This window comes from Plenodomus lingam, assembly GCF_022343315.1.
Source record: "Plenodomus lingam strain CAN1 chromosome Unknown contig_19, whole genome shotgun sequence".
NCBI lineage: Eukaryota > Fungi > Ascomycota > Dothideomycetes > Pleosporales > Leptosphaeriaceae > Plenodomus > Plenodomus lingam.
In genome coordinates, this window is record NW_027093936.1 from 520,289 (window position 1) to 542,826 (window position 22,538).

At 52.6% G+C, this 22,538-nt stretch overlaps 9 protein-coding genes across 9 annotated transcripts; 5 read left to right on the forward strand and 4 right to left on the reverse strand.

Moving 5' to 3' along the window:
- Positions 1 to 60: 60 nt before the first annotated feature.
- IAQ61_004194 (uncharacterized protein) lies at positions 61 to 814 on the reverse strand (the record flags this gene model as incomplete). Its single annotated transcript, XM_003838801.2, has 3 exons — positions 61 to 218; positions 556 to 656; positions 720 to 814. 3 exons carry the CDS (start codon positions 812 to 814, stop codon positions 61 to 63), a joined length of 354 nt encoding a protein of 117 aa, XP_003838849.2.
- On the forward strand, positions 774 to 1,838 carry IAQ61_004195 (uncharacterized protein; the record flags this gene model as incomplete). Its single annotated transcript, XM_003838802.2, has 4 exons — positions 774 to 1,116; positions 1,227 to 1,399; positions 1,492 to 1,707; positions 1,782 to 1,838. 4 exons carry the CDS (start codon positions 774 to 776, stop codon positions 1,836 to 1,838), a joined length of 789 nt encoding a protein of 262 aa, XP_003838850.2.
- A 1,283-nt stretch (positions 1,839 to 3,121) lies between these two features.
- On the reverse strand, positions 3,122 to 4,725 carry IAQ61_004196 (uncharacterized protein; the record flags this gene model as incomplete). Its single annotated transcript, XM_003838804.1, has 5 exons — positions 3,122 to 3,200; positions 3,270 to 3,537; positions 3,596 to 4,159; positions 4,268 to 4,429; positions 4,620 to 4,725. The coding sequence occupies 5 exons, from the start codon at positions 4,723 to 4,725 to the stop codon at positions 3,122 to 3,124; spliced, it is 1,179 nt and encodes a 392-aa protein (XP_003838852.1).
- Positions 4,726 to 7,297: 2,572 nt separating this feature from the next.
- On the reverse strand, positions 7,298 to 10,405 carry IAQ61_004197 (uncharacterized protein; the record flags this gene model as incomplete). Its single annotated transcript, XM_003838806.2, has 5 exons — positions 7,298 to 7,432; positions 7,516 to 7,965; positions 8,015 to 9,871; positions 9,922 to 10,163; positions 10,357 to 10,405. The coding sequence occupies 5 exons, from the start codon at positions 10,403 to 10,405 to the stop codon at positions 7,298 to 7,300; spliced, it is 2,733 nt and encodes a 910-aa protein (XP_003838854.2).
- Positions 10,406 to 11,197: 792 nt separating this feature from the next.
- On the forward strand, positions 11,198 to 12,762 carry IAQ61_004198 (uncharacterized protein). Its single transcript, XM_066096241.1, has 4 exons — positions 11,198 to 11,370; positions 11,496 to 12,085; positions 12,133 to 12,212; positions 12,267 to 12,762. Exons 1-4 carry the CDS (start codon positions 11,309 to 11,311, stop codon positions 12,444 to 12,446), a joined length of 912 nt encoding a protein of 303 aa, XP_065953559.1. The 5' UTR covers positions 11,198 to 11,308; the 3' UTR covers positions 12,447 to 12,762.
- A 597-nt stretch (positions 12,763 to 13,359) lies between these two features.
- Positions 13,360 to 15,617, forward strand: IAQ61_004199 (uncharacterized protein). The gene is made up of 2 exons (XM_003838808.2): positions 13,360 to 14,236; positions 14,317 to 15,617. The coding sequence occupies exons 1-2, from the start codon at positions 14,114 to 14,116 to the stop codon at positions 15,172 to 15,174; spliced, it is 981 nt and encodes a 326-aa protein (XP_003838856.1). The 5' UTR covers positions 13,360 to 14,113; the 3' UTR covers positions 15,175 to 15,617.
- A 19-nt stretch (positions 15,618 to 15,636) lies between these two features.
- On the reverse strand, positions 15,637 to 17,351 carry IAQ61_004200 (uncharacterized protein). Its single transcript, XM_003838809.2, has 3 exons — positions 17,268 to 17,351; positions 17,111 to 17,215; positions 15,637 to 17,001 (listed from the first exon to the last, which is right to left on the reverse strand). The coding sequence occupies exons 1-3, from the start codon at positions 17,304 to 17,306 to the stop codon at positions 16,021 to 16,023; spliced, it is 1,125 nt and encodes a 374-aa protein (XP_003838857.1). The 5' UTR covers positions 17,307 to 17,351; the 3' UTR covers positions 15,637 to 16,020.
- Positions 17,352 to 17,474: 123 nt separating this feature from the next.
- Positions 17,475 to 19,229, forward strand: NUO49 (NADH:ubiquinone oxidoreductase 49kD subunit). The gene is made up of 2 exons (XM_003838810.2): positions 17,475 to 18,247; positions 18,301 to 19,229. Exons 1-2 carry the CDS (start codon positions 17,576 to 17,578, stop codon positions 19,057 to 19,059), a joined length of 1,431 nt encoding a protein of 476 aa, XP_003838858.1. The 5' UTR covers positions 17,475 to 17,575; the 3' UTR covers positions 19,060 to 19,229.
- A 1,935-nt stretch (positions 19,230 to 21,164) lies between these two features.
- IAQ61_004202 (uncharacterized protein) lies at positions 21,165 to 22,328 on the forward strand (the record flags this gene model as incomplete). Its single annotated transcript, XM_003838811.1, has 1 exon — positions 21,165 to 22,328. The coding sequence occupies one exon, from the start codon at positions 21,165 to 21,167 to the stop codon at positions 22,326 to 22,328; it is 1,164 nt and encodes a 387-aa protein (XP_003838859.1).
- Positions 22,329 to 22,538: the final 210 nt, after the last annotated feature.

The following is a 22,538-nucleotide window of genomic DNA, read 5'->3' on the forward strand; positions in this document are numbered from 1 at the left end:
CTCAGTGGAGTTCTCCAGAGCGGGTGTAGATGCTACGATCGAGTGGCGATGGGGCCAAGGCTAACGGCCTTTAGGAGGTTCGCATGCGCGGACGACTCCACTCTGAGCGCAGGACACGTCGAGGGCGTTTGCTTGGGACGTCGCTTTCTCTTCGCCGGGGGAGAATGCGCTGTATTGGGGGTGGGTGTTGGTGGACGACAGGCAATCGCGGCGGGTAGCTGTTTGCCATGATGGCGCCGTCAGAGAGGGAACAAACAAGAGACAAGAAGACGAGGGCAGAGGCGCGTTAGTAACGAGCAAAGAAGAACGCAGCCACAAAAAAAGGCGGCAGGAAGGCGAGTGCGTGCGATGCGGTTGAGAGCACATGCAGGCAGCGCGATAAGAAAGGAAGAGGTCAGCTCAGCGGAGAGGCAGCTGAGCGAGGCCGGAGCCGCATGAGCGCGAGAACAGAGAGCTAAGGAGAGCTATGAGAGCTGCTGGGGGGATGGCGGTACAAGAGGGAAAAGGGTACGAACAAGGGGATGCTGCAACAAGACGAGAAGCTATTGCACTCACAGTGTGCTGAAAGCGTCTCCCGGGCAAATCGATGCCTGCGGAGGTTGTGGAGATGGGAAAGAGAGCGGTCGGGAGCGAGTGAATAGGTGAGGTTGGGGATACTGCGGCTGGAACGCGCCGAGACGGTGAAACAGGGCTAGCGCGGCATCAAGGAACGAATGGACACAGGAAACACGGAGCGGCGGAAGCCTGGGGGCCTGGTCAAGTGATGGTCATTGATGGATGGATGGACGGCGACGGCAAGTGGATCATCAATCATTGCTCGACGCCGCGAACTGCGTGCGTGCCTTTGCGCGTACGCGGCTCGACGGTGGGGGCACTCTACAACATCCACCGTGACATGCTTCTTACGGAGACGTCGCTGCAACGCAAACCAAACTTCAATCCTCTGTCAAAGCAGCCAACTAGCCATTGGGACACTTTGCGCACCCCAACCCCCCATCACCATCATGACAAGCCACATCCCCAGCCTAACACTACCAAGCTTCTTCTTCGAGAACCCAGCCGTCGCCATCCTGCTGCCCGTCGTCTGTGGCACAGCAACCGGCTTCGCCATCAGCCGTAAGTCCCACACGCACTCCAAATATACTACACTGGCGATTGTGAAGTAGAACGCCTGTGATGTTTGTGTTGGCCAGCTCCCCCCCATTGACAGCATCATGTCTGTGCAGCCAGCGCCTCCCAGCGATCCTACCGCGCGCTCAAGCAGCCACCCCTGCACCCACCCGGCTACGTCTTCGGCCCAGTATGGACAGCGCTGTATGCGACCATGGGCTATACAGCCTATCGCGCATACACGACGGGCACTTCCTCGATGAACCCTCAGACCGTTGCTCTTGCCAAGGTAACCAGCTACACACCCCAGCCTACCACCAGACAGCACCGGTACATTCACCTCATTGTGACGGTCACATGACTAACCAATTCACACAACAGCACGGCGCAACCCTCTACACCCTCCAACTCGCCCTCAACCTCCTCTGGACCCCCCTCTACTTCGGCATCGGCCGACCCATCGCAGCCACCATTGACATCCTAGCCCTCGGCGGCACCGTCGCCTGCCTAACCAACATCTGGGGCCAAGTAGATCCAACCTGCGGATGGCTATTGAGCCCATACATGGCCTGGCTCGGCTTCGCAACCTATCTCTGCGTTAGTATTTTGTTTTCTTTCTTTCTTTTTCATGATTCCGTGCACGCGAATGCGAATGGGACTGACGTGCATAGGTTGGCTCGGGCTATTTGAATGATTGGGACTTTGGCAATGTGGTGAAGAAGGAGTAGGCTGGGTAGGTAGGTAGGTAGGTAGGTAGGTAGGTAGGTCTGGGATGTGGTGATTGATTTGGGAAAGTCTATGTATATGTTGTGAGCTCTGAGGAGTAATTGCTGGTGGTGGAACTGTCCAAGAAGATCATCACTTGTACATTGTAGTTGTCGAGTGTAATGTTTAGATACAAGTCGAAGCAAACTTCACATCCCTATACAATGCACGAGGTCCCGCAAGGCGAGTTCACAATTTCATCACAAGTCTGCTTGCATCATGAGAAACTTACACAAAAAAAACGCCATACCAACGCTTGCTATTCACACCAACATGCCAACTTTCTGAACTGTTCCTTGGGGTGGGTTACAAATATACCTTTCTTCTGCATATAAATACTACCCAACCCAACCCAACCCAATACTAAAGTTCCGCGTGCAACTACCACTCCCACTCCCACTACCGCCACCACTACCAACCAGCCCTCCCCAAACCAACTCAAACTCCCACCATATTGCCACCAGCAATAACAAGGAAAATAGCCCACTACCAAGAGCCGAGGCACCAGCTCCACTAAACCAACGCTCCACTACCGCTCCACCCCCAACAACCATGCCCCGCCCCCGCCCCCCCAATCCTCGAACACGGGGGCAGCAAACCAAGCCGAATCAAGACACAGAAGCAAAAGCAAAAATAGGTATGAAATAAAAAACCCAGTGTATACCTATCTCGAAAGACCTTTTCATCCCAACTCGAGACAACCAAGATAACCGAGAGACCACACGCACACACACACACACACACACACATAGATACACACAAAGACAGATACAAAGATTGAATATCAAGAACAGGAAAAACTACGGAGAAAAAAACCAAGATAACAGAAAAAAAAGGGAAGGGAACAAGATACTCAGAGTAAGAGGGGGTGTGGAAGATATACACAAAACCGGACAAAAGAAACTAGACGACTACATAGTAGATGCGAAAATGGCTCGGATCGTCGAAAGCGAAGAAAAAAGGGCTCCCGCTTGATGCGTGGAGGCGGATAGGTAGATGCAAGGACCTGAAAGCATGGCGTGGCGATGGATGTGTGAATGGGTGGCGAAGGTTCGAGGAAGGTGGGGTATAAGGGGGAATGTATGTGCATGGGTCGTAGCGAGAAAGGTGGGAGAGGGCCAGGTCGTGAGAGCGTCGAGAATATGTGTGCGTGGATACAAGTTTGTGGTGAGTTCCCAGTCTCTCTCTCTCTCTGTGATTTGGGACGGAATAGGATCAAAGGCGTGTTTTGGACGAGGTGTTTTCTTCACGGCCACCAATTCATCCTCTTGTAGCTCTCAATGACCTCCTCAACGCCTTCTTTGGTCAATTTCTCGTGCTTGTATCTACGTTCATGTTAGTAAAGATTCTTGTCTCCGGCTGCTGTTTCGGCTGCTGAGCTACGGGCTACTTACTTGAATCCCGTCTGCTTTTCAAATTCACTGCCATCCAAACTCAGATCCATGTCTCGCAGTAATTCCTTCTCCATAAACGGGCTTAGCGGTGTCGATTGCTGAATGCCAGCTTTTTGCTGTAATTCTGCCCAGGGATCTAGTGTCTCGTCATTGACCTCATCCACGACGTGATCGAGATTAAGCCGTGCAAAGGCCGAGATGAGCGTGCCGTGGAAGCCGGTCCCAATGCCGAAAATTTCTTGCATGATGATGGATGTGTGTCTCTGCGCTTTAGCCAACCTGTCAGCCAACCAAGACTCTCGTGATGCGGAGCAAGGCGTTCTTACAAGTGTTTCCATGATCTACTAGATTGAACGTTGGCGCCGGTCTCCTCGCCTGAGGACCCTTGGTGTACCAGTTTGCACCATGCCACAGTGCTCTCACCACATCTTCAATATGCACCGTATTCGTCCTTAGATCCTCTTTCCACAAATAACGCAATTCCTTGCCCTTGCTCTGATAGACGCGCGCCATGCACAACATGGTGGACAAGAAGGTCTTGGTATAGGGACCGTATACATTTGGCAATCTGAATATCAGCAGATTAAGCCCTTCCATCTTGGCCAAGTCTTCCTCGGCCTTGAGCTTCCACTTGGCCTTGTTGTTCCACGGTTTCAGCTTGTCGGTTTCTTTACGAGGGATTTGATCGGGTTTATAGACCATGCCGGAGGAGAGCTCGACGAAGCATTTGATCTTGCGTTTGACGGATTCGCGGCCGATTGCGAGGGAGAGGCCGTGGGAGCGGAGTTCATAGACTTTTTCCTCTTGCGAGAAGCGGGTCTCGCCGCCGCAGTTGAAGACGTAGTCGAACTCTTTGCCGTTTTCACGGTCGAATATGCGAGGGAGGGATCCTGTAGGTGGGTGAGCTTATTAGCCAGTTTTCTCTTCGTCGTCGTTGTCGTCGTCGTCATCGTACGGCGGTGGTGACGTTTGAGGAGAAAGGGGCAGGTGGAACGCACTTTCTTGCGCGGCGTCTGCTTGTATGAAGCGCTCTCTTGAACATGCCTCCTTGAATTCTGGAGCGAGCCATGAGAGCTCTGGCAACTGTTTGTCGACGATGCGGATTTCCGAGGCGAGGTTGTTGTCGTGCAGGTACTTTGTGAGGTATCGACCGGTGTAGCCTGAGAGGTGTCATCAGTACCCCTGTTGTTGAAGAGAGAGAGAGAGAGAGAGAGAGAGAGAGAGAGAGAGAGGGTGTGCGTGTGCATGTGCGTGTGGGAGTGTGTGTGGGAGTGTGTGTGGGAGAGAGATAGGGAAAGAGGGAATGAAAACACAGGGCCAGGTCAGCGCCCATGTACTGTGTGTACGTACCCAACCCTCCTATTATCAAGACCGACGGCTTCTCTCCCGTCGTTGTCGTTGTTGCTGTCGTCGTCGTCATGGTCGTCGCCGTCGCAGCGGCTGGTTCGGCAGCCATATTTTTCACACGTGCGCACAAGTCCAGAGGGGAGTTCGTGTGGGCTGGATAGTCGCTAGGCAGATTTCGCAGGCGCCGTGGACGGGCGGTGTGCTGTACAGTAAACACCAACAACACTGGGGGGGTTTGTGGGTGGAGATGAGCGTGTGCTGATCAGGCTCGCAGCCCAGCGCTCAGACCGTCCCGCTGGAATCGAGCGGAGGAGCGGGCGGCGAATCAGGCTGCTGACGGGCGGGTCTCGTACCGTGTATGTATTCTCTGTTCTGTACTGGGTGTGCTTGCTACGGTAATGTACTCTAATCGCGACGGTTTGAGAGGGAAAGGCTAAGGGGGAGGGAGGTGCGCTGGTTGTTTGCAGGGTGCGATGAAGCAGCAGGGCAAGACGACAGACGGGTCTCGTATTCCAATGGGCACAGTGCAGTGGGTGAATGGGGTACAAGCAACAGGGCGTTGTAGTTCTATGGGGGGATGGGGGGAGGGGGGGGGGGGGGCTTTGACGTGTGTGGGTGCTTGGTGCAGTGCCGCGGCAGCAGGGCAGCGATGTCATATAGCTCGCTTCCAATATGCGCGACTCAGGGAGATGCAGGGAGGGGAGTCAGGCCAGTAGAGAGTGATACATAAAGAAGAATTATGTGCTACTGCTGCTGCTGCTACTACCACTTCCCCTTATCGCCAGCCAAAGACGCTCAGGCTCAGCAAAGAGATGTAGAAAATGAAATTAAAAGCAAGAATGTCAGCAGCAGAAAGAAAAAAAAAGCCGTTGAAGTTGGGCAGCAGAAAGGGCGGCCACAGCAAGAAGGCCTGTCTGTGTGCAAAGGGTTTCTCCATTGTAGAGTAGTAGACAAGTAGATTGATGGGCGGGGGACTTGTGTGTGGCTGAAGAAGACATGCACGCCATCGTGGTCCGCTTCCGCAAGGTTGAACGACGCAATTCCTTTTTCCGTAGTTCGCTTCGCCTGAGGCGCTGATCGATCCGACCTGTTCACGCTGGGGAGTCTGTTCACATACAAGACCTATCTAGAGTATGCCTAGTACTTGTGGGGAGTGTAGGAGACAGGCTGACACTCGTGACTTTCCCACCCACGCCCTCGGCAAGGTAAGATTGGAGTCATCAGTCCATTTCCTGTGCACACCATACTTCCTACTCTTACTCTCCTTGTGTCCCCTCTATTCCCCTTTCAGCCACTCGCCCGCCCTTCTAGCCTTCTCTCAGGCCCGATGACGTCTGCGCAGCCTTTGTCCTCTGCAGCAACAACACAGCGAGGACTGCAAAGTACGCCATATAGATGGCTCGGTACAATGTACAAACATGCGTACCGTAGACAAAAGGTACATGCATCGCTGCACCCAGCCATTCACACCGAACCAGACCCTTTTGTCCCGGCGAGATGACCATTGGAAGACCGCAGACGGGTGATGACCGAGGTGTGTGTGGTTCACGGCACGCTCCCGCGCCTGCCGGAACCCTGGCGGCGGGGTTGTGAGGTAGGAAAGGTCGAAAGGTGTGAACAGAGGGCTTGGGTCAACACAACCATCGCATGACTGCCCAAAAACCACTCAGGGGCACTTCTCCCCGACTGTTCTTTCTGGCTCGCTCGACGCCACGACCAGAGAACTGAATGCGAACGCATCGTCCATGTCACACTCGGCTCCAGTCAAACCGTTGACGTTCATGATAGACATCTAGTGGCCATGCCATGCACAAACAAACAGAGTATCCACCTCAAATCCACACAGTGCCACAACACCACCCAAACTCACAGCCATGTAAACCCCACAGCTCCCGCCAGAAGAGAAAGACGGTATAACCAGTCCAAGCGAGAAGACACCAACCTCTCCCTTCTCTATTCGTCCATCCATCCACGCATCCATCCTTCCAACACCGCTAATCTAACTTGACACCCACCACCCCAAGACCCCCAGCACCCCACGCACACCCGCCCAAACCCCCACATCCAAAAAGCAAGTCCAACACCAACAAAGACACAGCAAAGAAGAACAGCAGGAGAAATCAAACGGGCAAAGTTCATATTGTATTGTCAACTACATCTTCACCTGCATCTCCATCTCCATCTCCACCTCCATCTCCACCTCCACCGTGTACCGGTTAACCAGATAGACCCATGGGGCTAGACATCAAGTACACACCCACACCCATCCACCCACATCTATATATATATCTATATAGAGATATATATCCCCACCCTCAGACTGCAACCGACCCAGCAACCCATATTCGTCATAGAATGCAGCATATAACCCACCCATCATATATAAAAGAAAAGTAAAGAAAAGAAGACAAGAATACCAAAAAGAGTAAGAAAAAAAAGTGCAGCCGATTCACCCATGCATCTCTCGAGTCTCGTTTTGCAAACGCATGGAAAAGAAATGTTTTCGCTGATGGGAGGGAGGGAAGGGACGGAGGGAAGAAGAGAGCAGGACGTGGGCAAGAGATGGTTTGCTAGGAATAAATCGCCGTCTGCATCGCCGTCCACATACCCATGTTTGTTTCCTTCCCCTCTCTCTTTCTCGCTCTGTCTCCCACACAGACACGGTCTTCCCCTTGTACGCTCTAAAACTCCCAATCCTCATCCACAGACTTGATAGCCCAGTCAAACTTCTCACGCAGCGTCTTGGAGAAGAACTTCTCAATCGGCACGTTGAATTTCTTGGAGAAGACGACGGTGAGGCGGGGGTCGATGTAGTTCTACCGTCCCGGCGTTAGCAAGTCTTTTGCACATGTGTGTGGGTGGGTGAAAAAAAGGGCAGTGAAAAGAAAAGTGGACTTACAATCTTGGACGTGCCCAGGGCAACCTCCTTGTTCCCTTCCTTGTCCTCCATCTGAATCTTCATCGTCTCAATACGCTGCATAATCTTCTCCACATTGGCCTCGAGTTTCTCGACCGTCGGACCTTTGCCCTCGGCCTCGACCTTGCCTGTCTTGTTCTCCTTCTTGTACTTGGCCGCCAGCTCCTTGACTTTAACCAGACGCTCTTCCAATTCCTTGGCCTTCATCTGCTTTTCGCCGTCGGCCGCGAGCTTCTCATTGTCCTTTTCAAACTTCTTGGTAATTTTTTGTCGGAGCTCCTCGACCTCGGCTTCTTGGTGCTGCTTGACCCACTCGCTGTCGAGGTCTGCGGGACGCTCAAAGTACTCTGCGCCCTTCTTCTTCTTGATCTTGGGGTCAACGTCAATCATCATCATCTTGGTCCGCCAAGCTTGATAACGAAGACCGTTAATCTATTCTTGTTAGCATGTGGCAATGAACAAGGATATAATGAAACCTTACCTTCTCGTTCATCTTCTCAATGGACGTGGCGTGACTCGCAGCAACAGTACGCTTGTGGTTACATAGAATAGCAACTTCTCGATTCGCATCGTTGTAAGCCTTGACTCGTTCCTGGATGGAACCAGTCGCCTTCATCTCCTTGAGAAGCCGAGCCATTGTGTATGAAGCGTTGTAGGTACGGAAGACCTTGGCCGTAAGACCGGTCATGTAGCTGTTCAAATGCTTGTTCAGGGCCGAAGTGGTCAGACGGTCGAAGATGTCGTCGCCAGTCGTCTTGGGCTCTTTTTTGAACAGCTTGAGATTCTTGAAGACTTGCGGGTCCACCTTGACTTCATCGTAGAACCGAATACTGTCTTTACCCAGAAAGTCGAAAATGACCGTCTCCGGAGGCTTGAGGGTAATGTGTTGGAACTTGAGGGAACAGCAACCGACCGTGTCAGCCTCGTCCTCTCCCTTCTCATTACCGGCACGAAGAGCAAACTGATCGATCAGGTAGATGGCTGTAGCACGCTGACGATCTGCCATCATCTTCGAGTTGAGATCCTTCCGGTAATCCTTGCGAATGCGGTCAATGTGCTTCTTGAGTTCGCGCGCCTTCTCAAACTTCTTGTAATCACTCTGGCCCTTGACGTCCGAGTTGGCTGCAAGCATGACATATTTGTAGGCGCCATTGATGTTCTCTTGCCACATAGCGAGCCATGTACCCTCGTGGTCGTGCTTGACCTCCTTCCAGCGGTGGCCCGCAGGGGGTTCGGGAACCTTTGCATTCTCGCCAATGTTGATCGTGATTTGCTCTGGCGCAACACGCTTCTTCACACGTCCCGTCTTTGGATGCTCACCACGACCGCGGAACAGACCTGGAGGTTCAACGCGAAAGTTGCCAACCTTCTGCTTGCGGCCATCCCATATACAGTACATGTAGGGTGCCTCTGCCGCATCCTTCTCGGCCTTCAAAGCCTTCTTCTCTGCTGCTGGCAAAGCCTTTTTCTTGGCCCGCTCGCTGTCAAACCATTCAAAGATAGGCTTGAAGTCGCACTTCTCGAACTTAGTGATCTTGATGGTCTTTCCATCCTTGTCCTTGCCATGTCCGGTCTTATTCAGGATGGCGGTGAAATCCTCGAAAAAGTTCTTGTTAAAGGTGGGGTTCTCGACGTTGTGTGTAGAGTTCAACATGCTTCCGTAAAATGTCGCAACCTCTTCAGCGTCTTTGTGCAAAGTGAGTGGCACTCCGTCGTAGACAAACTTGACGTGCTTGGGCAATGGCTCGTACTCGGGCGGGAACACGACTCCGTTGTGCTCGAGCGTATCCCATTTCTTGGTACCGTCGCTCTTGCCAGGATCTTCCCACCAGCGGTATTCGTCCTCATCGTTCTCAGCTTCCTCATCCTGCTCAGTCTCCTCTTTCTTCGCCTTGCCTTTGGCGGCAGCTTTCTTAACAGGTGTCGCCGCAGCCGTCTTGGCCTTCTTTGCAGATGGCTTTTTGGCTAGGGGCGCATCAGAGTCGGACTCCTCCTTCTTGACACCATTCGCCTTTTTAACCGCTACTTTCTTAGCGGGTGCCTTCTTCTTTGCAAGTGGAACATCGTCATCGCTATCGCTTTCGACCTTGGTCTTCCGCTTGGGTGCTGCCTTGTCTTTTGCACGCATCGTCTTGGCGTCCCTATCTGCAGCCTTCTCGATCTCCACCTTCTTCTTGGTGAGTTTGGTGGTCAAGGGCACATCTGAGTCAGACGATTCGCCAATTTGCGCAGCGCTCGCCTTTGGGAGGGCGCGTGCTTTGAGGGGAGCATCGCTAAGTTCCGAGTCTGAGCCATCTTTGCGGCCGTTGGCTTTGGGTGTGGTCCGCCGCCGCTTGCTCTGTCACACTATCAGCGCATGGATAGGAAGGCGACGAGGAAATGACCTACCAGTGGCTTATCGTCATCCTCAGAAGTGCTGGCGTCCTTGTACGACTGTCCATTGGTGACGCTAGTGCGTGCCTTGCGCTTGCCATTCATGTTGCCATGGCCGTTGGTCGCTGGCGCATCGACATCCATGTCGTCGACTGGGCCCATGCGGATGGAAATGCCCGGCTCGACGTCAGGATTCGATGGAATCTCGGCGTCCATCTTGCGATCTTCTTCTTTACTGATGCGCTCGTTTGATTTCGCTGTGTCTGGTTGATTAGCCATGTTTACTTTGTAGCAATGAGCGCAAAGAGTCGTGTGCAGGAAACGTGGTCGAGCAGCGACGGGTGAGAAGCGAAGGATCTTATGTAGAGGACAGTAGGTGAAAGCAATCGGCGCGCAGGAGACCGCCCTAAGCGCGGGACTTTTGAGTTTCGCTCACTCAGCTAGACTCACCCTGGTTGTTTGCCTTTGCGAGCGGTTGATCATCATCAGACGAAGACATCTTCACTGCGAGGCGCGTGCGCTGGGGCCGCGAGTAATGGAAGGTAGTGAAGATGTATTGGCCTTTGTCTGGAGCAGGACCGCGAGCTCTTGCAGAGGCAAATGAGCGGGCCTGCGGTGATCGCAGCAGGCGAGAGGAAAGGCGAGACAACCACACAGTGACGGCGGGAGGTGAATCTGGGTAGGTGAAGGGAGCACGGTGGGTGCAGGTGAGCGAGATGAAGCGAGAGAAGAGGAATGCTGGAGCGAAGTGAAGCGTTAGGCAGGGAGCCTTTCCGCGACCAAGTCGACTCGGCGCAACCGTGCGTCGGCCTTCACCAAAATCGAGCGACCGATAAGTTTAGTCGATTGTGGTATCGAATACGTTGCCACATCACCTGCAGGGCTGCGTTTGACTTTACAATGGCTTTTATGCAAACAATCACAGGGACCAAAGCATTGTCAGACTGACGCTGATGAGAGTGAAAATCGGTCTGGCTGATTGCTCGGGTCGATGATGATGGTGATGGCTAACTCCATGTCGCTTGCCGCTTGATCTCTTACCGGTATGATGGCGCGCGCTCTTGCCTATGTCCATTGCAGGCCAGCCATGAATGCGAACAACAAAGTGGCCGATTTTTTACCTCGAAACCTGCGACGGTACCGCAAGAGGCCCGTCTCACCAAACTTGCCAGTGATTCCAGGTCAAAGACGACGCTGCTTCGACAATGGCCTCCAGCGCGATTTCCCCCGTATGTAGGTGGAGGGGGGGGGGCGGCCACGTGATAACCACTTGGCGGTCCGAGCGTGCAAAGCAATTCAGCATCCCGGATGCCCGACAAGAGCTACCCGTTCACGCAAAAGACAGCAGTGAAGCACCACCACTCGGCTGTCGCCCATCTCCCTCATCTCCATCTCCACCGCCATGATGCTGTCCCGAGCTGCGCGCCCGGCTCTCAGGGCTGGCATGGCCGCCGCCGCCGCCCGGTACGCTGCCCCCCTCGTTTGGCAGCTTTTCTTGCGCCCGCCGCTGCCGGAGCCATTGCCATTGCCATTGCCATTGCCATTGAATTGTCCCTTGTATCCATTGCTGACCATATCTGTGGCTATAGGCCTGCGACCCTCACTGCCACCAATGCCGCCGGCTATGCCACCCTCCGTGAAATCGAGGGCCGTCTCAAGTCGATTCGCAACATCGAGAAGATCACCAAGACGATGAAGGTCGTCGCTTCCACCAAGCTCAACCGCGCCACCAAGGCCATGGCCGAGTCCCGCAGATACGGCCAGGCCTCCAACGCCGTCTTCGAGAGCGCCGAGACCAAGACTCTCGAGGGCGACGGAAAGCGGTCCTTGATCATTGTCTGCAGCTCCGACAAGGGTCTCTGCGGTGGTGTTCACTCTGGACTGTCGAGAAAGGTCAGGGGCATGCTGGCTCAGACTCCCGAGACTGATCTGGCCGTCATTGGCGAGAAGTGCAAGGCGCAATTGGGCCGTAACAACGCCAAGAACATGGTTCTCAGCTTCTCTGGTGCCGGAAAGGACGTCCCTACGTTTGTCGACTCGCTCACCATTGCCGACCAAATTGCCATGCTCCCCACCAAGTACGACTCGATCAAGATTGTCTACAACAAGTTCATCAACGCTGGAAGTTACGAGGCTACCGACATCGAGGCCTACTCGGAGGAGGCCATCACTCAGTCTGGTATGTGTGGTCACGTGGCAATGGAGATATCCTCTAACTGTGCACAGCCAACTTCTCGGCTTTCGAGATCGAGGATGAGGCTCTCCCGAACCTCCGCGAGTACGCCCTTGCCAACTCGTTGTTCTGGGTGCGTAGCTGATGGTGATGGCTCGGACCATGCTTTGTACTAATCGTTTGACAGGCACTTGCCGAGGGCCACGCTTGCGAGATCTCTGCTCGCCAGAACGCCATGGACAACGCTTCCAAGAACGCTGGTGATATGATCAACAAGTTCCAGATTCTGTACAACCGAACTCGCCAAGCCGTCATTACTGGCGAACTTGTCGAGATTATTACTGGTGCTGCTGCGTCGGAAGGTTAAGCATGTTGGGGGCATGGTAGACTTTGACGTGAAGGAAAATCTGGCTCTATTTCCCATGTGGGTCCTGTAGAATATGCATCTGTGGATAACTCGTTTGTGAAGACGGCAATTCTCCGACGTTGGGAGTTTGTGATACATTGTACAGACCAGGTGAAATGGATCTCTTCTGACAAAGTCAAACATGATTAGATGCCGTGACTCGCAACCAGGCCTGGCTATAGGGAACCATAGTACACAGCAGGCTGCCGATCAGGCAGACAGGCAGGTGATGTGTGTGGCGTCTCAGATGGACGGTCTGGGTGTGACAGCAGGCTAGGGGCACATGTGTAGTAGGTACATGAACTCGGTACATGCTGTGATCCAACCAGGAAATCGAAGAGGTCTAGCCGGCCTTACTTTGCGGTCTTGCTGCAAATTGCAACTCTCTGTCGCCCCTTGGACCCATTCGCTGTCCCTCCCTGGCCCAATGCACCACCCATGCCATGCACCCGTTCCCAAACCGGTTGCACCAGTCGCTTTTCATAGAGTAGTGGATGTGATGCATACCATGGCAACGAAGCAGATGCGACATGTCGTCGAACGCGGAACCTTGTGCAAGGTACAAGAAAAAAGGACATGTGGATCTGGTTCACACAGCCAGAGTGACAGCCGACACCAACAGCGCTGGCCCGACATGCTCTCTACTCTACTCCATTCCATCTGCCCAAAGTATACAATGGGCTATGTGGCGTACAGTAACATTCACACGCAGGGGGTAGCCTGACCTTTTGGGAGCGTGGTTGGCCCGGCACGAACAGGCTAAGCCTTGGGCGGTAAGGCGGGGGCGCTAGACCTTGGGGGAGGGTTGAAACGCACATGCAGGTTTGGAAACAATCGCGCCTCTGAGTTCTCATGACTTCTGGCCTGGGGTTATCTAGGGTGTCAGGCACCAAGGCCAACAGTTCGAGGCGGTTCGAGGCGTGTGCATCATTAGTTTGGCGTCGAGGGAGGGAGGGAAGCCATTTTCTGCATGTGTCGTCTAACCTGGTGGGAGTGCAAGTGCGGAGGGTATCTGATACATGGACGGTGGCTACCTTGACCTTGCCTGCCCATGGTCCTTCCCTCATCCAGCCTTTCCAACCGTCCACCCCCGGCCAGCCATCTTTTGTCATTTCCCTCGTTTTCTTTTCCGCATTTCTTGAGGAAGGCGCGCTGCTGGAAAGTCGCACCCCGTTTTCTTTTTTTTTTCTTCCCTTTTACTCTTTTACTTTTGCAAGAGCTGGCATCTACCCTGGCATCCTGCTCCCTCTTAGGTACATACCGCGCCTGTACTTGCTGTTCTCGACAGTCGAAACTCTAAAGCGGAAAAAAATAGCTCCTCCATCTAGTGGGTCTCATCTACGGTCCGAACACGAGTGTAGCTTGCAGATCGATACTTGTAGTGTGACTGTGGGGGTGTCAGATCACCGTTCCCTGGACAAGGACGGCTGTACAATAGGGACCATCGTCTTCAACAACATTGCTTTTGGATCCAACGACCCTGGTTGAGCGAATTTATCGGGTGCTTTTTTTTGAAGACCCGCTCCATCAAAGCTTTGCTTCTTTGCAAGCAGTACCTACCGTACCTCCCTTGGCTTGATAAGAGGAACAACAACGAAGGAATACCTTTGTCAACTCCACCATTAAACATGGACGCGCGGTTTCAAAACTTCAGGACGAAGATGCAGAATGTCAAAGATCTGTATCATAGTCGACACTATACGCAGTGCGCAAAGTTCGCAGAGCAATTGCTCGCCATGACGAATGAAAAGGTATGCAATCTCCACCTCCTCGCCCAGGACACGGCCTCGACGCCAGCGTGAGATGGAGTAATGGCTAACGAGATATCCAGCAAATCCATCCTATCCACTTGACCTATCTACACTTCTACACCGCCCTATCTCACGACACCCTCGCTCGGGAAGCCACCCTAAAGAACCGCCACAAAGAGCTCACCCTTGCAGAGAAACACTACCTCGCAGCCATTGCCGCCCTCAAGCCTCTTCCAATCCCCGGTAGAGCGGAGGAAGAGGACCAGAACAACGCCCCCGACTCTCCTACCTTCCGCCATTCACAGCACTGGAAGCGACACTCCTCGAGCACAGGCTCTTTTGATTCCACAGCCAGCGCAGCGAGTAGCGCAACATCCTATGGCTACGGACGCGACGATGAGGACAAGTATGATGCGCACAAAAGCGGAGAGAGTTTCCATTTTCCTCGCCCACCCAGCGCGCAAGATGACTTGAGCAGCGGATCCAAAGCAGGAGACCAACACAACACAATCTACATATCCTCCTACGCGCCTTCATCCCCTGTTTCTTACACCACGTACGAGTACCAAGATGACAACGATAACAACAACACCTCCATCCCAACCCCCAATCCCCTAGCTTCACAAACCTCAACCTTCCTCACCCTGCTGAACGCCCACCTCACCAGCGTCCGCACCCTCAAAAAGCAAACGAGCGTACAAACCGTGCGCTTTGCCTTTCCCTCTCCCAACCCGTCCTCATCCTCATCATCATTGTTGCCGCCCCCACCCCCGCCAACGACTTCTGCGCTGAGAGACAAGACACGCGCCAGCATGGCCATGGATGGCGCCGACGCCGACCGTGTCAGGCAGATGCGAAGGAATCGCGTGTTTAGGCAACGCTTTGATCCTGAGGGTGTGAGGAGGTTGTGTGGGGACGTTCTGGCTGAGTTGGCGTAGTGCGAATTTGGGTTATTTTTGTTTTGTCGGATGGGTTGGATTTTTGGGGGCTGGTGTGTGTCATGATGATGACGAGACGATTGTACGAGAGTCAGTCTAAGCCTGGTGCTTTTTTTATGAGGGATGGACACTTTCTGTTTTGGTTTTTTCTATCTTATTTTCGGCTTGAGGAAGAAGGCGGGTTTGACTTGTCGGTCTGCAGTATTTCTTTTTTTTGTACTTTGCTTTTCTTTTCTTCCTCCTTGCTGTATTGCATGATATCCCCCACCTCGTATCCTCTCAGCCTGGATACACTACACCAACGACTTGATTTTCTCTGCTGTACTACCACTTCCCTTCACTTCACTTCTCCTGGAGCTCATTCCCCTTGAGCAAACCAAACAATCAAAGTCAAGTCTAAGACACATGTGTATTAGTAGAACAGGACAAATCTTTCCATCCTAAATGGCATATCTTGTATGCTCTCACGTTCCATCAAGTAGTCACTCGGAAGGAAATCAACAGAGACTAGATTTCAGTCATGTCGAAAGGCAGCTAGTGTCGAAATACATTGGAAATACAACTCAACTCCGGCTTTCTGATGAGAACAAATGGAAAAGAAACAAGTACGCGCGCCCGGCCTATGATATCGTGCAGAACTGATTTTTTTCTCTTTCGCCCTGGAAAATATGTCCCATCAGCGCCTAAATGAGAATGCCCAGCCCGTTTTTTGAAAAGTGAACGCCAGGACCCAATGCACGGTATCATCATCACCCTATCGCTTCTATTCCTCTTCTCACCTTTGAAAGAAAAAAGAAAAAGAAGACAACCCCCCAAAAATTCGAAACCACAAAAACCAAAAAAAGTCTACTTCATCATCTCATCCAACCCCCTCTTAATCCTCTGGCACTTGACCCGCAACAACTTTACACTTTCCAAAAACAGCTCGTCGCTCTCCCACTGACCCGTACTCTCGATCCGAAAGATGAAGTGATCGCGCACACGCCCGAGCTTGACTTTATCCTTGAACTCTGGGTGGCGCAGACACTCCCTGCTGACGGTGTCGTTCATTGGGTCCTCGACCACGGCCAGGGACTCGTCCTGTTTGCCGGCGAGGCGAGGGTCCTGGGCGATGTGGGCGGCCGTGACGGTGTCGAGCCGGATGACGCCGCGGGGAAAGCAGCGGGCGAATTTCTTGGCGTCAGGGCCCGTGATGGGCTCTGTGATGTCGATGGTGGGCAGGAGGCGGTACGAGGCGGTTGCGACGGGGGAAAATTTGGCGTGGTCTTGTCCGATGCCCTTGTGGGCGTGCATGCTGAGGGCGATTTCCTGGCCCGGTCGCATCTTGGCGATGAGGATGTCTGGGTTGGTGGACCGGATTTCCGCGCCTGGTGGGAACATTTGTGCTTGTCGGCCAATGGGTTCCCAGATCATGTCGCGCGCGTAGACGTTGTGGTTGATGTAGAGTTTGTCCGGGTCTGTTTCGCCGGCTACGGCTCGCTGTAGGCCGCCATCCTGCCACTCGCACTTCTTATTGAGCCGCAGGACGATGGTGTTGTAGTCGGACTGTGTGCCGCTGCCGTCTTCAAGACCCGTGGCTTTGTGGAACCATTTCATCCAGCGCAGGCCGTCGCAGGAGCCGCAGAGGGGAATCAGACCGAGACGGTGGGCGAGGACTTCGTCTTGGATGATGGAGGTGTTTTGGTAGATGAAGACGTCTTCGATGGCGAGGGAGGGGATTTCGGCGATGAGGATGCGGCGGATGGCGTTGGCGACCGAAGTGTCGATTGAGACGAGGGAGAAGGATGTGTCGTACGGCTTGTGGGAGTGGAATTGAACTTTGAAGTTCTGGACATGTAGTTATCAGTATGTGATTGGAGCGCAAGTCAAGTCATGGCAATGTGGTGTTTCAGAGGCAGTATTCTTATCTCTTAGACTGCTAAGGACTGGTACATACCTCTTTAAAGTGTTCTAGGTCCCATTCATTGTCCTCGCCTGGCCAGTGTCCGGGAAAGTCTGTAGACTGTTGGTTGGCGACTGTTTCCGTGCCTACTTGAAGCAGCTGGAGTGAAGATGAGTATGGAAAACCTTTATATCTTGAGTCGCGGACCTACCTTTCGCTGTGCCAGCGCCTCTGCACTTGGTGTAGACATGATTGTGGGGGTTGATGGTGTTCAATGTGAGTCTGGACTATCCTTGGTGGGTAGCGCTTTAGTTCGGCTGCGACAAAAAGTTCGAGCAACGAGGGCGGGCGCCAAGATCGGGTGCGGGCCAATGGCGGTAGACTCAATCTGGTAGCATCATCGATTGTGTGGATTGATGGACAACCTCCCCTCCCCACGCCACGCCCGACATCTCCCCTCTCAACGCCCATTGAGGCCTCGTACGCGCTCGAGAGAGAGAGAGACAGCGATCCACCGCCATGCCCGTCTCCTTTGCGCGTCTGGCCGGCCACACGGCAAAGCGCCTGTGTGTGAACGCCTCCCGACCCCAGCTCCGCACTGCACTCCCTTCCCGGCCCATTGCGCGCTGCTTATCCACCTCGCTGCCTCGCAGATATGCCGCCGTCGATGAGAGCCAAAGGACTCGCCTGGTGCCTACGGACGAACACTTTTCAGGCCCCGTGGATCCCGAACTGCCCAACGCCGAGAACGCTGCAGAGGAAGCGGACAGTATCGACTCGAGGAAGATCCGGCATTACACGGTCAACTTTGGCCCCCAGCATCCTGCCGCCCACGGTGTGCTGCGGTTGATTCTGGAGCTCAATGGCGAGGAGATTGTGCGCGCCGACCCCCACGTTGGCCTGCTGCATCGCGGCACTGAGAAGCTCATCGAGTACCGGACGTACCTGCAGGCCCTGCCCTACTTCGACCGCCTCGACTACGTCTCCATGATGACCAATGAGCAGTGCTTCTCGCTTGCCGTCGAGAAGCTACTCAATATTGAAATCCCCATCCGCGCCAAGTACATTAGGACCATGTTCGCCGAAATCACTCGAATTCTCAACCATCTCATGTCAGTCTTGTCTCACGCCATGGATGTCGGTGCTCTTACACCTTTCCTGTGGGGCTTTGAGGAGCGTGAGAAGCTCATGGTAAGTACATGTACTGTAACACGTCTTGAAAGTCTACATACTGATCCAGACAGGAATTCTACGAGCGTGTTTCCGGTGCCCGTCTCCATGCAGCCTACGTTCGCCCTGGCGGAGTATCGCAGGACCTGCCACTCGGTCTCCTGGATGACATCTACCAGTGGGCTACCCAATTTGGTGACCGCATCGACGAGACCGAGGAGATGTTGACAGACAACCGCATCTGGCTTGGTCGCACAAAGGGCATTGGTGTCGTCTCGGCAGCCGACGCCATCAACTACTCCTTCACTGGTGTCATGCTCCGAGGCTCCGGCGTGCCATGGGACGTACGAAAGTCGCAGCCATACGATGCCTACGACCAAGTCGAGTTTGATGTCCCTGTAGGTGTCAACGGTGACTGCTATGATCGTTACCTCTGCCGCATGGAGGAGTTCCGTCAGTCTCTGCGTATTATCCACCAGTGCTTGAACCAAATGCCTGCCGGGCCTGTCAAGGTTGAGGACTACAAGATTGCGCCCCCGCCCCGTGCCGCCATGAAGGAGAACATGGAGGCTCTCATCCATCACTTCTTGCTCTACAGCAAGGGCTACAATGTCCCCCCTGGCGAGACTTATACCTGCATCGAGGCACCCAAGGGAGAAATGGGTGTCTTCCTCGTCTCAGACGGTAGCGAGAGACCATATAGGTGCAAGATTAGGGCACCTGGATTCGCACATTTGTCCTGCATGGACCAGATCTCAAGAGGACACTTGATTGCTGATGCTGTGGCTATCATTGGCACCCTTGATCTTGTGTTTGGCGAGGTGGACCGGTAGTGCGAAAGAGCATAAAACAGGGTTGATTTCGCAACAATAGGGAACTGCATTGTTTTGGGGGGTTTGACTGGATTCTGGCTGAGAGAGTCGAGCGTGCGCCAAAATTGGGCGGGGAATATGTACATAGTGTACTACATCTTTTTTTTAAATGGTTTGAAGACAATTTTACGCTTCCATGTTCAATTTGTTGTCGTTTCGTGTACTGACGTATTACATGACCGAACATGCACTTTTTCCTTGCGACATATACTACTCGTCCACTTGTATGACCAAGTAGCTTGCCCCCCGCCCATCTCGCCTGCTAGAGCTGTAATTACTACTTGAACCCTGCGTTAGGCTGTGCATATGTTGACACGTGGTCCTTTAGAATTGCCATTCTTGTTAGACATGTTCAGCCTCGAGCGGTTGAGTTCCTGTTTCCACAATTCGTAGAAGCTTTCTCGTTTTCTATCAGAGCTGGATGATGTCTATTGACATAATTGCTCCTCAGGCCCAAAAGAAAAATTTCAGGTTTTCGTGGCTGGACTTATTGGTTGCGTGGACTGTCCGCATTGTTGTTGTTTCCCTTGTTGTGCGAGAGAGTTTGGCATTACCTTTTCTACATACACACTATCAATATTACACATGAGTAGTTTCAAAATTTCCTAACAGCGCCTTGGTCAAAGTTCAGACGATCCACATAGGAGACTAGTAGCGTTTGTGTCCCCCTCGTCTCCACGAAACCGTGAAGATGGTATCCTCGCAGTTCGTGATCAGATCCATTGTCTCTAGATCTGTCTCGCTACCACTAAATTGCTGGTTAAAATTGATATTGTGCAGATAACATTGACAGCAGCTATGACAACTAAAGTGTATTGGTGACTTTGAAGCAGCTGGCCTGTTACTAAAGGACAGGTGAAGAATTGGAAGTTGTTGATTCATGGGATTATCAAGAGTGAGCTGGAGGGCGCAAATTGGAAGTGGATAGACTATTCTTTTGGGCAAGTATATGCAAGGTGTCATATACATAAATTATGTGCGGTACGTTCCAGTCGGATGGGTGGGCAGAAGGGGGTTCACTAAGCAAGCAACCCCTAGGTCGCCGGTGTTGTCGTCTCTGGGATCAGTGGTCTATGCTCGATTCCCTCGAAGTCTGAGCATACCATACCATTCGATGGGTTTATGCATACAGTGACGAAAGCGTTGCTAGTGTGTATTTAGACATGCGCACACACTACTCATGCAAGCCAATCATTCGAATCCTCTCGCTGTTAGAGTAGTTGCAAAGCGTTGCTGTCAAGCCGAGGATAGTACTCATACTAGTATTCGCAAACGAGATATGTATACTGGAAGACTGAAAAATGGGTTCTCATTTTGCCTTTGGAAGACAGCATTTGACCCATTCATAATATGTAGGACTAAGAAAGAGTGCTCTAATTTTCCAGCGGCAGGCTTTATACTACCGGGGGTCTCGTTTGATTGTGAGCAAATGTCAAGTGTGGCCTGTCTTTACTCTTCAAAATCTCAAATCCTAGCGGAAAAACTAGCGTGACCAGCCGTAAAGGGAAAAAACCTGACTGTGATTACCAGTACGATTTATATGATTAGGCTGCCGTCCAAGATTGATACCCAACTGGAGCCTGGAAATGCCCATAGTACTGGAGGCATCAAGACAACAATATATCTAGGCTAGATCAGGTTCTCCGCAAGTATTATCGTTTCAAACGGTGCCTGCAGTGAATATGCAATCTGATGTGAATAGAGGTGGAACTTGTATTCATGCAAAAGGACTCATTGGGTCGAGGTCGAACGTTCCAAGAATATTGGCCAATCAGATCCATGGCAGCTCGCTTGGCGGTGCACGGACTCCAACCCGTTAAAGAAGACTTGTCTGCCCTCTGGTCCCTCTCACTCGACTTACACAAACCGACGACGAACGCAGAAAAACATTGCAGACACACACTTGACCAGGGCAAATGAAGCGGACTTGAACTAAACCTATCACCAAAAGGATAAACCCTCTAGGAGACTGCTTGTTCATCAGCACCACCAGGCTGAGAAGAACCAAAACTTCTTGCAAGACTGCAAAAGCGCTCCTAGGTGCTTTTACACTTGATCACAGGACCATGTCGGCACCACGTGGAAGAGGTCGCGGTCGTGGACGAGGCCGCGGAAACTGGAGTCAATCATTCACTCCCCAAACCACAGACGATGGCGACATGAACATGTCGGACGCACGACCATTTGTACCGCGCGGTCGGGGACGAGGCAATCACTATCAAAGCGGCCCGAATCATCACCATCAGAATTACCAAAATCACCATGATGACGACCAGGCAATGTACGACGCAAACACGTCACGTGGTCGCGGACGAGGACGAGGATTCTACAACGCACCTCGCGGACCTCGTGGCGGTGGCTACAACCACTTCTCACAAAATGATCGGCGGCAGCACGAAGAACCGATTAACGAAAAGACCATGGAATCCAACCCAGCATTCAAACTTATGAAAGAGTTTCTGGGAAGGCGATATGACGCAGACAACAAACTCCTCAACCTCTCCACCATCGCCAGTGACCAGGAAATCATCAACTCTGGCATGTTTGCCACGGAAGGCGCACAAAAGAAGTTCTTCCCCGCTCTCATGAAAGTCTGCGATAGTATGATCCCAGATCCAGAGGCGCGAGAAGTCGCAATCAACAGCGTAACACTGTCCGGCAACAACCTACAAAATACCCACGTCGTCTACACCCTTGTGCACACATTTCGACACATCAAAAACCTCGACCTCAGTAATAATGCTTTTGCCACGCTCTCCGCCCTACAGCCCTGGAAAGGCCGCTTCCGAAACCTGGAACACCTGATTGTAGACCCGTTTGCTGCGCCAGGCTGGGAAGAAGAACTAACAGCTTGGTTCCCAAAACTGAAAATTCTAAACGGAATCCAAGTCCGCGGAGACGACGTTGCGGGATTCAACCAAATCAACACTAGCAACAGTATCAACGACATCAATCCGATGAACCCGATGAACAACAACATCAACCTCAACAACCAAAACACCGCACCCGCGCAAATACCAATGACCAACACCCCACCCATTCCACAACAGCCAATCCCAGACCCAGATCTCCAGCGAAAAGAAGAAATGATTCTCTACGTCCAGCAACAAACCAATCTGAAGCGTGACTTTGCAGTCCAGTGTCTCGAAGCCGGTGGCTGGAATATCGATCAGGCGGGTGTCTTGTTTGCCCAGAGTCAGCCCAGTTTACCTGCCGAAGCTTACAACTAAGTTTGACTTGGATCTAGCGCCGACGACGGAAATTTACTCTGACTGATTTGTTCTCGTCTTCGAGGTTGCAAGGCTAACCGAGCCGAGGGTTGCTAAACGAGGAGCTGGGTATCTGCGATGCGGATCTTTTGAGCACGCATCTATCTTGGGGAAAGTAGGCGATACATGCCTTGTACAAAGACCACGACCGTATCACCACTTTTCTTCTCC

Excerpts from the sequence above, each read along its gene's own strand:
- IAQ61_004199 (XM_003838808.2), top strand. The coding sequence starts at position 14,114 with ATGGACGCGCGGTTTCAAAACTTCAGGACGAAGATGCAGAATGTCAAA. Across the intron at positions 14,237-14,316 it reads TCGCCATGACGAATGAAAAG|CAAATCCATCCTATCCACTT; the intron begins GTATGCAATCTC and ends CGAGATATCCAG.
- NUO49 (XM_003838810.2), top strand. The coding sequence starts at position 17,576 with ATGCCCGTCTCCTTTGCGCGTCTGGCCGGCCACACGGCAAAGCGCCTG. Across the intron at positions 18,248-18,300 it reads AGGAGCGTGAGAAGCTCATG|GAATTCTACGAGCGTGTTTC; the intron begins GTAAGTACATGT and ends TGATCCAGACAG.
- IAQ61_004198 (XM_066096241.1), top strand. The coding sequence starts at position 11,309 with ATGATGCTGTCCCGAGCTGCGCGCCCGGCTCTCAGGGCTGGCATGGCC. Across the intron at positions 11,371-11,495 it reads ATGGCCGCCGCCGCCGCCCG|GCCTGCGACCCTCACTGCCA; the intron begins GTACGCTGCCCC and ends CTGTGGCTATAG. Across the intron at positions 12,086-12,132 it reads GGAGGCCATCACTCAGTCTG|CCAACTTCTCGGCTTTCGAG; the intron begins GTATGTGTGGTC and ends AACTGTGCACAG.
- IAQ61_004200 (XM_003838809.2), bottom strand. The coding sequence starts at position 17,306 with ATGTCTACACCAAGTGCAGAGGCGCTGGCACAGCGAAAG. Across the intron at positions 17,216-17,267 it reads AGGCGCTGGCACAGCGAAAG|CTGCTTCAAGTAGGCACGGA; the intron begins GTAGGTCCGCGA and ends TCTTCACTCCAG. Across the intron at positions 17,002-17,110 it reads ACCTAGAACACTTTAAAGAG|AACTTCAAAGTTCAATTCCA; the intron begins GTATGTACCAGT and ends CTACATGTCCAG.